Source organism: Propithecus coquereli, unplaced genomic scaffold (genome assembly GCF_000956105.1).
Source record: "Propithecus coquereli isolate 6110/MARCELLA unplaced genomic scaffold, Pcoq_1.0 Scaffold241, whole genome shotgun sequence".
Lineage (NCBI taxonomy): Eukaryota > Metazoa > Chordata > Mammalia > Primates > Indriidae > Propithecus > Propithecus coquereli.
Genome location: NW_012147964.1, coordinates 3,024,658 through 3,036,123, shown reverse-complemented (window position 1 = coordinate 3,036,123; position 11,466 = coordinate 3,024,658). Strand labels below are relative to the sequence as shown.

Sequence of the window (11,466 nt, the reverse complement as noted above, 5' to 3'; positions counted from 1 at the left end):
CCGGCGCCCCCACCCCAATCCGGCCCGTCCTCCCCGCTCGGGCCCAGCGCGGCCCCTCCCGCCGCCAGCGCCCGGTGCCCCCCAGCTTCCGGGCCTGGAGCGCCCCCCCAACCCCAGCTCCCGGTCTGCGCCCCCCCACCGAGACGGGCCGGGCCTCGGCCGGCCTTGGCCTCGGGCCTGGGGAGCCCCGCCGGGCACCTCCAGCGCCGGGCAGCTTTTGGGGCCTGTTGTGGGGGGGATCCAGGGCGCATCCCACCCGGAAGAGCGCGGCCCCCAGGAAGGGCGCTGGGAATCTGGGGTGGCCCCCGCCTCGGGAGGTTTCCAGGCGCGGAGAGAGACCCCTCCCCCAAAGGGGACTTTGCAGGGAGGCCTCGCAGCACCCCAACTTGCAGAGGGGGGTATCTTCTAGGACGCGTTTCCACCGCCCCCACCCCGGCCGCCGGAGCAGTTGGGGCGCTCGGATGTGCACCCCCCACCCCCCCAACCCCGGCGCTTTGGAGGGGCGGTAGAGGGCGCGCCCTGCCCCCCACCAGGGGCGGGCCTGGGGGCGGCGGGGGACGGGGCGGCTGCGGCGCACCCACCCCCTCGGCTTCCCGCGGGAGAGGCGGGGGCAGGAAGCGGGGGCGGGGGCCGCGCCAGGGGCTGTAAACACCGGCCCAGGAAGTGGGGGGGTGGGGGGCGCTGCAGCTGCGCTGGCCGCTGCTTCCCTTCCCCGCGGGCCCTACAAGAGAGGGGGGCGGCTGGACCCCCGCCTGGCCCTGATCCCGGCCGCCCCCTCCCCAACAGGGCTCCTCGCACCTACCCCAGCAACTCAAATTCACCACCTCGGACTCCTGCGACCGCATCAAAGACGAATTTCAGCTGCTGCAGGCTCAATATCACAGGTGAGCCGGACCCCCGGTTGGGGGGGGTCCCTGCGCCCTGAGAAGCTGCGCCCCTTTCACTCCCCACCCCGGGCGCAGATGGCTCGACCAGGCCTGCAGGGGAGACGGCGGCCCCCTGCATGCGCACACTTGCAAAAATGCACATCTGGAGCGTCTCATGCGCTGGCCTCTGCCCTGAACACTCTCCCCGGACTGGATCCATTTGATCTTTTAAACAGACCCATCTCCTGGATGAGAAAACTGAGGCACAGAAAGTTCAATAATTTACTCAAAGACCCAACTGCGTGGCTTCAGAGCCCCTCCCCGTCCCCACTGGGTAAAAGACCTTCCCAAAACTAGAACGCAGGGAGGGACCCTCCACCTACCCACCCCCAGGAGAGTAAATTCTGCAGCCGGTCCCTCTCCCTCTGCCCGCTTTTGAAGAAGGGGTTTCTAGCATGGAGCGGATTGTCCTAGGCAGCTGTCCCTCCAGAACCTAACCTCCGCCCCCTGCTGAAAGGCTTGCCCATGCGGGACCTCAGCGGAAGGAAGGATTATAGTCCTCCTCGTATGTCTAGAAAAACTTAACCCGGAGAGGGTAGGGATTTCCTCGGGGTGTGCATGCAGCCTGGAGGCGGCAAAACTAAACTGAGCTTTGCACTCACTCGTCCTAGTTTAAGAATACAGATGATCAAGCACTGTGCTATAGAGGGGACACCTTGCCCGGGAACGTCAAGAAATCAGAGGCTGTGCATAAATCCCAGTTGGCCCTTAGGCCCCCCACAAACTGAAGTTTACCTTCCCAGAAGTGTTCTATGAAGACTCTTGGGGTTTCTCCAAGAAGAAAGAAGAATAGCAATCTTTTGTGGGGGTGGGGGGGATAGGGTCTTGCTCTGTTGCCCAGGCTGGAGCACAGTGGCATCATCACAGCTCACTGCAGCCTCCAACTCCTGGGCTCAAGCGATCCTCCTGCCTCAGCCTCCCGAGTAACTGGGACTGTAGGTGCTGCCACTGCACCCAGCTACTTTTTCTATTTTTTTGTAGAGATGGGGTGTGGCTATGTTGCCCAGGCTGGTCTTGAACTCTTGGCCTCAGGATCCTCCAGTCTTGGCCTCCCAAAGTGCTGGGATTACAAGTGTGAGCCACTGTGTCGGCTTGTTGTGCCCAATTTAAAGATGAGGAAACTGAGGCACTGACAGTTAAAGGCACTGGAGCCCACTTCTCTGGCAGGCCCCAGAAACTTTGTTGGGCTCCCTGCTCGACTGTGCCCACTTCATCGTGAGCCCAGGGCTGACCCCATTCTGGAGGCAAAGGATCAGATTGCTGTCACAGTGTCATGTGACCTTGGGTAGGTTTTCGGGCCTCCATCCACTGGGAGTGGGCTTCCCGCTATCCAGTGAGGGGCCCTGCCACGTTGGGGACACGCACAGGATCTGCCGGCATTACAGGCCCTGGGTGGCTGGATAGTCCTATTTTTCAAGAAAGGACAGAAATTCCAGAGTTTAGGGTCAAACATCCTGATTTTTTTTTTTTTTTTTTTTGAGAGATGGGGTCTCACTCTGTCACCCAGGCTGGAGTGCTGTGGCATCATCACAGCTCACTGCAGCCTCAAACTCCTGGGCTTAAGCGATCCTCCTGCCTCAGCCTCCTGAGTAGTTGGGACTATAGGTGCAGCCACCATGCCCGGCTAATTTTTTTATTTTTCGTAGAGATGGGTCTTGCTGTGTTGCCCAGGCTGGTCTCAAACTCCTGGCCTCAGGCGATCCTCCCGCCTCGACTTCCCAAAACGCTGGGATTACAGTCATGAGCCACTGCAGCCAGCCCTGATTTTTTTCTTTTAATGGTGGCAGCAGATGTACATTTTTAAAGCAAATTAGCTAAAAGTTTGTGAGGTCCCAGGCAACCCCAACTGTGTCTCACTCCACTCTGGGGAGCACGGTGCCAAGCTCCCGGGCACAGGATTTCACAAGCATTTATTGGATGCCTACTGTATGCCAAGAACTATTCTCAGAACTTTTCTGAATTCATTGGAATCCTCGCCACCCTACCCTGGGAGGTTGAAATGGAACTGAGAAGGCCCAGAGAGGTAGAGGAGTTTGCCTGGAGTCACACAGCAGGGCAGAGCCATGGACCCAGGCCGTCTGGCTCTTCTGTGGGGGGTGCGAGAGGGGGCAATGAAGCCACAGCCAGGTCCGAGGGGCCCCTGTGCTGGACTGGATAGAAAGAGGTTTAAGAACAGAGGCTTGTCCACACCTGCCCACCCCCACCCCCAGTTCTTTTCCCTGACCGGCTGGCTCTACGCTGGCTGTCACTAGGTGTCCCTTGCACCCTGCCACCCTCATGGGGGCCTTTGTGCAACGCCCACAGCTCATCCCTACTGGGAGCCCCTGAAAAAAGCTCCGGTGTCAGCCATCTGGGCCCCCCAACGTAGAAACGGGGAGCTGGTGTCTTCTCACTGCTATAGAAAGCGGGCAATTCAGGAGGACTGTGTGGCTAGAACCCCTCGGGGAGTCCCGCCCGGAGCCGTCCCTGGCGGCCCTGCACCCTCTCAGGATCTGTGCAGTTTCTGTTTGGGTCTAGAGAATTCTCCCCCATGGTTGAGAGCTTGGGCTGCTTCTTGGCTGTGTGACCTTGAGCCAGTTACTCAACCTCTCTGGTCGCCCATTACGTCATCTGTAAAAGGAGACTGACGATGACGCCGGTGACCTCATCGGGGATCATGAGAGGGGACGGGTTCTTCAGATCTCTCCTTGATTCAGGGTCGCCGCGACTTTAGTGATTGTGATTATATTTCCGGCCCCAGATCTGCGAGGCTGGTTTCTTGCTCCCCGTTTCATGCTGAGTCGTTCTCCCCGACTCCACTGTTACCAACTCTCCTGGCCCTGGGTTCAGTGTTTGCTCCCCTCACTGCCCCACAACTTGTCCGTCCAGGGAAGAGCTGATTTTGCCCTTGCTGGGGACTCGAGGCCCTCGGAGCCTCAGTTTCCCCCCTGCACAACCTCAGCCTGGCCTCCGGCAATCCGTGTCACCCCCTCTCCGTGTCCCCCTTGTGTTTTCTCAGCCTAAAGCTCGAGTGTGACAAGTTGGCCAGCGAGAAGTCGGAGATGCAGCGTCACTATGTGATGGTACAGTCACCCTGGGCCCTGTGGGAGGGCAGGCGGGGGACCCCAGACCCTCCTCCTGCGCAGGCAGCTGCTGCCTACACCCCGGCGGCCACCTCCCCCGGGAAGTGCGGGCATCCAGGGGCTGTTCTCCGTTCAGCCGGCCCCCGCTGGGCTGAGCCTGCCCTGCTGGCCTGGCAGCCTGCCCAGGCAGTGGCCGAGGTGCCAAACCGCCGGGTTGCAGACTGGGCCCGCCAGGTCCCCGGCTGTCCTTGGCAGAGGAGGAGGCGGCACCGGCTGTGAAAGCCAACAGCCAGGAACTGACGTGGGGGAGCAGCCCCACCCCCGAGCTCTTAACCCCTCCACGCCCGAGCTCTGGGAGGAGCACTCCGGGGGCCCCTGGCGTGGGCCCTGCTCATGGCAGGGCGGCTGCCATACTGCGTCCTTGCTGCCAGAACCACTTGCTCGGTTTTCTGCCCGCCAGGCAGCAGTTTCTGCACCAAAAACCCCCCTGTTTTGCCCACCTCTCCCCGCCACACACTCACACCCCATCCCCGTGGCCTGGCCACAGCCCAGCGACACTGGGGTCTCAAAGAGGAGTCACCCCAGAGCCCAACTCTCCCAGACTGGGAGGGTGACACAGAACCAGACATTGACCCTCCCGGCCAGCACGGATGGGGCTGGAGTCAGAGACAGGGGGACCTGGGACTCCAGGGGGTGGGAGGAATTGCCTGAGGAAGACTGCATGGAGAAATGGGGCATTGTGTTTGGGGTTTTGAAGAATGAGTAGGAGCCTGCTGGACAGACGGGGAAACCACGCAGACCCGGAAATGAACTTGGCTTTTTCCCCCAAGGAGTGATGGGGAGGCATGGGAGGGTTTAGAGCAGGGGAGGGGCAGGGTCAGACCTGGGGCTGGGGTGGCTGCTGGTGGCTGCTGGCCCCAGAGCTGGAGCCAGCAGACTTTGTTTATCCTCAGTATTTATACCCAGGGAGGCCAACTTCCAGGAGTCTGGGCCCACCCGCAGACAAGACATATAAAGACACAAGATTAGGGGCCCCGGGAATGTGGGGGGAATTGGGCAGGGGGTTGACCCCACGCACAACCCCAGCGAACCCCCACCCCTGTCCTGTGCTCCCTGGGACTCTGGGTGTGGGTGTCCCTCCCTCCCTCGCTTTCTGTCTCCCTCCACCTTCTTTTCCTGCCTTCCTAACTGTCTCTTGCTGTCTCCCTCTTTGTCTCTGTCACTCCCCCATCTCTTTGTCTCCCAACGCCCCCCATGCTTCCCCGCCCCCATCTCTCTCTCTCCCCCCCACGCAGTACTACGAGATGTCCTACGGCTTGAACATTGAGATGCACAAGCAGGTAAGCCCGTTTTCCCCCTCCTCCTCCAGCCCCTCTTTGGGCACCCCCCCTCCCCAGGCAGCCCTGCTGCCCCCGCCCAGGCTCCCTGCTTCTTGCTCAGACCCCCTGGGATTTTTTTTTTCTCCCTGAACGGAAGACCTTCCCGTGACTTGCTACCCCCACCTGTCCCTACATTCCCAGGGAGCGCTTACTACCCACGAGGCGCTGTGTGTGGTCTTCCCGAGCGAGCGGCTGACCCGGATTTGGTCCGGCTCCCTGCACTCTGAGCTGCAGGCAGAGAGCCAGCTCCGGTCCCCCCGCGGGCTTGGCTGACCCCTCACCGCCCAGCCCAGCCCCTCCCCTCCTAGAGAGAACCGGGCAGGCCTCCCGGGGCTGCAGGGCTGGTCTCCACCTGCCACCCACTTGGGGACTGAAGCGTCTGTGTGTTCCAGGCTGAAATCGTCAAGAGGCTGAACGGGATTTGTGCCCAGGTCCTGCCCTACCTCTCCCAGGAGGTAAGAGCACCCCAGGGCACGGGCCTCCCCCTCTCTGGACCCCCCCAGACACCAACCGGGCTAGAGCGACCCCAGGGCGCCAGGGAGGTGGAGGGTGGGCCTCACCCCGCTGTGGAATTCCCAGTTCCAGTGAGTCATTTCACGGGTAAAACATGTCAAATGCACCAGAACTACACCCAGAACTTTCTCCCGTCTCTCTGTTTTCGCCCTCCCGAGACGCACGCAGAGCTCTGTGTGCTGCCTTGGACCGCACACGTACACAGACACACAGACACGTCGGTGCAAGCACAGGGGTGCACAAGGGACGCACGGACACACACACACCCAGAGGGACCAGGCGCTGGCTTTTCTTCCCCTTTCGAGGGTTCCGAGACTCTTGGTGGGAGGCCCGCTTCGGCCCCGCCCCCAGCCAACCTCAGGCCATGGAAGGCCAGGCTCCTGGTCCCTGCCAGGTTCACTCCTAAAAATTTGTCATTTCCTCTTTAATCCCTGCTCATACTACGAGATTTTTCAGGTGCCTTAGTTGCCCAGGGACACGTCTAGAAGGACACGGTGAAAGCCCCAGGGAAGAGGGTCCTTGGAACCCTTCAGATCTAGACTTGGGCTTTCCTTTTATGACACAGGCTTCCTAGGAGCCAAGGCAAAAAGGGAGATTGGTGGATTCTAGCATCTGGTGGCAAGAGAGTGAGACTTTCCAGGAGATCAGTGGGAGGAAATGCCCTTGAATGTGGACTCGCACCCCAGCCCTGCCGGAAGTCACTGGGCCTAAGGGCTTAGATTTTCACATCTCAGAGCCTAGTCTCTGAGCTCGTAGGATCAGGACTTCCCTGTACAGTTGGTCAGGTTGTGTACTGCACACAACCCACATCCTTTACTGAGTTGCACGTGGCTTTGCACGTAGGGTGGATCATGACCCGGGATTTCTCTCGGACTCACCCAAAGGCCTTTTCCTAAGTATCTGGTGCCATTTGTTGCAATTTGCCAGATGAAGAGACAGGCTTGGTGTAAGGAAGTGGCCGGAGCCAGGTGTTTGCTTTTGAGCCGTGGGAGGCAGGGGGGCCCTGCTTGGTAGTGGGGCTTCTGCTGGGCTCCGTGTCCGTGCTTCCCCCCCCAGGATCAGGACAAATCACCTGCCTCTTCTCTCACCCCGCCCCCCTTCCAGCACCAGCAGCAGGTCTTGGGAGCTATCGAGAGGGCCAAGCAGGTGACCGCTCCCGAGCTGAACTCCATCATCCGAGTAGGTCTGGGCACCTGCGGGGCGGGCAGGCTGGCGGGCCTGGGACAGGTGGGCCGCTGACAGCCGATGCTCCCCTTCCCCCGCCCTTGCAGCAGCAGCTCCAAGCCCACCAGCTGTCCCAGCTGCAGGCTCTGGCCCTGCCCCTGACGCCCCTGCCCGTGGGGCTGCAGCCGCCTTCGCTGCCGGCGGTGAGCGCGGGCACCGGCCTCCTCTCGCTGTCCGCGCTGGGCTCCCAGGCCCACCTCTCCAAGGAGGACAAGAACGGGCACGACGGGGACACCCACCAGGAGGACGACGGCGAGAAGTCGGATTAGCAGGCGCCGGGATGGGGAGGGTCGGGGAGGTGGGGGGGACGGAGGGGACACCGAGGCACGGAGGGAAAGGCATGTTTAGCGCGAGACACAGTATAGCTCGGGATTGGCTCAGCTCCGTAGTATTTATCGTGGCCGCCCGCTGGGGCCCTGGCCCTGCTCTAGCTTTGTTCCTGCCCCCCCCAGTCCCGGCCTCCCCCCTCCTCCTCCCCTGCAGCCTGAATAGGTGAATGGGTACCCGCTCGTGACATAGATGGGGCAAGCTAAGGCCTGGATGGGCACAGGGAGACCAGGTCAGAAAGGAGCAAAACCTAAAGAATTAGTCCAACACCCCCGGCACGTCCCCTGTGCGAACAAGTGCGAACACGTGGAACCGATAGTCTGCTCGCTGGGCCCTCGGGCACACGCCACAGCTCCCGCCCCGGCACTGCATGCAAACACAATGCTAGCTGCCCCCTCCCCGTCCTGGGCACCCAGAGTGTCCCCCTGGGGCCTAGACCTGCTCCCACCTCCACCTCCTGCCCCGCTCACCGCCTCCGCTAGTTCCAGACACCCCCATGCCCGCCCGGTCCTCTCCCCCCGCCCGCGAAAGTGGGGGGCGCAAGCCTAGCTGCAACAAGCCGGGTGGGGGCGGGTGACCCCGGACTTCCCTTCTCCCCTTCCCGAAATAAAGATGAGGGTACTGAAGTTGTCTTGGTTTTTTTTTTTTAATTTTTTATTATTTTTTTCTTTTTCCAGTATACTAGCTTGTCTTTTAAGAAAGGGGATATTAAAAAAAAGAGAGAGACAGAAAAATGTTTTAAAAAAAAAAAGCAACAGCCACACCTGTGTCTGTATACGGTCAGCTTTTGTCGTGCTCGTTGGTTTGGTCTCTGCAGAGGCGTGAACAATGCTGTATCGAGGGTGGGCTTAGCTGTGCCTTTCAAATAAAGATGGGAGAAGGTTCAGAAATGTGTTCCTGTCTCTGTGTCGTGGCGGGGGGCGGGGGGCTCCTTCCCATCCAAGATGTCCTCTGTTGCGGGATGGGACATCAGCAAGGGTCCTAGGTGCGTCAGGTTTCTACGCGTGGTTCACCTCCCTTCCATGCCTAGCCCAGAGAGGGTGAGCTGGAGACTGGGGGTCACACAGCGTTGCCCAGGTGCGGGAGGTGTAGCCAGCCATTTAACGGGTGGGCAGAGGGGCTCAGAAAGAGAAAGGGGTCACTGAGCAAATAAGTGACAAGGCTGGTTTCCATGCCCCAGGCCACAGGGCTCCCAAACCACATTCTTTGCCATTAGAGAGTGCCCCACTGCCTGCCTGCCTGTATCCTTTTCACAGATGAGAGAACCCAGACCCCCAGCCGAGCCTGGGTCCTCCCAAGGGACAGCCTAAAGTACCCCCCAACGGCCTCACTCAAGCTAGGCCAGCCCTGGGGAAGCCGGAAAGAAAAGGGGTGGTCCCCAGTCCCCCCATCTTGATCTTGGTCCTTTGCTGCTCTGGGACTTGGGCCAAGGGGACCTTGGGCTGCCCACCCAGGGACTGGGAGGTGGCCGTCCCTGCTTTGTAAGGGCTGCCTAGCATAGGTGTCCAACCTCAGGGAGCTGGGAGGGGAGGTGGCGAGACAGCAGACCTCAGGGAAAATGTCTCGTGTCCCCAAGGAGAGAATGAGGGTTCAGGGCACAGGGCTGGGTCCCACCCCTCCCCGACTGCAGCCATAGCACCGCCAAGCATTCCCCGTGTGATGAGGTCACTCCCGCCTGACGTTCATGCTTGCGACACCCAAACTCGCCTACGCACACCAACTTGGCACAGAAACTGTCATATCTACTTCGGAAAACCATTCAGCACCCCATAGATGAACCACACCCCTCCTGGAGACACCTCCCAACAGAACTGTCACACCAGTCCACCGCAAAGACCTGAACGAAAGTGTTCAGAGCTGCCATAACTAGTCGCAATTGCCCCCAAACAAACGGATCCACTGTGACACGGTGTCACCGAGGAATACTACACAGCCAGGAAAGGAACAGGCTACTACAGCCGCACCCAACATCACAAAGCATCGCCCACGGGACGTGGGACGGTACAAACGAGTGCAGAGCGCGTGTGATCCGTTTCCACAAAGGACAAACACAGGCCCGAGTGACCTGTGGTGTCAGACTTCATGGAGTCACCCTGGGGGAGGAGGGACAAGAAAGGCTGCTAATGGGGGGGTGTCACGTTTTGCTTCCTGTCTTGGGAGCTGGTTGTACGAATGTGTTCACTTGGTGATAATTCATCGCATTGGCCACTTACAATTTGTGTGCTCTTCTCTTACGTTTCACACTGAAAAATGATTTAAAAAAGAGATTAAGGCCAGGCGCGGTGGCTCACGCCTGTAATCCCAGCACTCTGGGAGGCCGAGGCGGGAGGATCACTTGAGCTCAGGAGTTCGAGACCAGCCTGAGCAACATAGCGAGACCCTGTCTCTGCAAAATATAGAAAAATGAGCTGGGCGTGGTGGCTCCTGTAGTCCCAGCTACTCAGGAGGCTGAGGCAGGAGAATTGCTTGAGCCCAGGAGTTGGAGGCTGCAGTGAGCCATGATCTCGACCAACACTACACTCCAGCCTGGGAGATAAAGTGAGACCCTGTCTCAAAAAATAAAAATAAAAAAAAATAAAAGATTAGCTTTGGCTCCCACGGCTCTTGGAATAAATTCTAAATTCTTCACCTAGGCCTGCAAGACTCACCCAGGTGTGCAGTCATTCGTACTCAGTAGGTTGCAGCCACATTTAAACATCTTTCAGTTCCTCGCCTCTAGGCCTTTGCACATGCTGTTCCCTCTGCCTGGAACAGTGTTCTTTTTTTTTTTTTTTCCCCCTCCCCACTATTCTAATCCTTCAAGACTCCCTTGAAGTCTGTTTCCTGAAGGCCTCCCCCAAAGCAAGGTGGGTTCCATGACACCCTTCCCCCAGGTCCCACACAAATTCCCTGGGTCTCAACAGAACAGCGGCTATTACTGGAGGATGAACGAGTCCCGTGACGATCTCGGGCATGGGGCCTCCCGCGTGAGTTTCTTTTTTTTTATTATTTTTTATGTAGAGACAGGGTCTGGCTGTGTTACTTACCCAGGCTGGTCTCCAACTCCTGACATCAAGATCCTGCCCCCTTAGTCTCCCGGAGTGCTGGGATGACAGGCGTGAGCCACCGCGCGGGGCTTCCAGCATGAGTTCAAATCCCGGCTCTTCCTCTGTCCGCTGGGTCATCCAGGCAAGTGACTCCACCGCTGGGGGCTTGGTTTCCTTATCCTTAAAATGGGCATAATGACTGCACCAACTTTCTCAGGACTATCCCGTTTAATCTGTGGAAAGTGCTCCCAGCAGAGGCTGGGACATTCATTCATTCAGTCATTCATTCTTTGAGGCTCTACTCTGAGCCCCAGGAACACCACAGGGAACAACCCCCCTCCCCAAGAATCCCTGCCCTCCTGGCTGGGGAGGTAACTGAGTAAAATACACAGTTTAGTTAACATAGAATTTGTGAATCGAGACTATTTTGTTAATATAGAACAACAAGGGGAGAGGCAGGAGCAGGGAACGGGGGCTGGGGTTAGGCCCCCTCTGACCCCAGCAGTGATTTGGGGCAAGAGAGGTCACTTTTCTGATCTCGGTTTCTGGGAAATGGTTCTGAGAATCAAGAATCCTGCTAGGGCTTCCGCGCTGGCAGCTGATAATATTATTATTATTACTATTATTATCACTGATGTTGCGGGCAGATGAAGGGCGCCCTGGGGGGGGTTAGGACCCCACCCTCGCTCTCACCCCCACCAGGGGTCTTCTCTGGAAAAGGGGGGGGTCCGGCCTGCCCGGCCACAGAGTGGCCCGAGGGCTGGGGGGGGTTTCGTGGGCCCCCCGCAGGGGTGAGGCAGGGTCGGGGCGCTGCGGGGCGGGGTGACGAGGGGCGAGGCGTCGGCTCCTGCCCCCCCCACTCCCGCGCGGCCCCCGCCTGCTTAACGACTGCGCCGCGGGCGACCTCGGCTAATTGATCCGCTAATGGGCCCCGCGCTGCGGCCGGGCCTAATGAGCCGAGGAAGGGGAGGAGGGTGCAGGGGAGCGGGGGAGGAGGAGGGGAGGGGTG

At 59.4% G+C, this 11,466-nt stretch overlaps 1 protein-coding gene across 1 annotated transcript; it reads left to right on the top strand.

Annotated features, from left to right (window-relative positions):
- The first annotated feature begins 606 nt into the window (after positions 1-606).
- Positions 607-8,317, top strand: AES (amino-terminal enhancer of split). The gene is made up of 6 exons (XM_012646274.1): positions 607-884; positions 3,925-3,988; positions 5,284-5,328; positions 5,760-5,822; positions 6,985-7,059; positions 7,152-8,317. The coding sequence occupies exons 2-6, from the start codon at positions 3,968-3,970 to the stop codon at positions 7,371-7,373; spliced, it is 426 nt and encodes a 141-aa protein (XP_012501728.1). The 5' UTR covers positions 607-884; positions 3,925-3,967; the 3' UTR covers positions 7,374-8,317.
- Positions 8,318-11,466: the final 3,149 nt, after the last annotated feature.

Excerpts from the sequence above, each read along its gene's own strand:
- AES (XM_012646274.1), top strand. The coding sequence starts at position 3,968 with ATGCAGCGTCACTATGTGATG. Across the intron at positions 5,329-5,759 it reads ACATTGAGATGCACAAGCAG|GCTGAAATCGTCAAGAGGCT; the intron begins GTAAGCCCGTTT and ends TGTGTGTTCCAG. Across the intron at positions 7,060-7,151 it reads AGCTGAACTCCATCATCCGA|CAGCAGCTCCAAGCCCACCA; the intron begins GTAGGTCTGGGC and ends CCGCCCTTGCAG.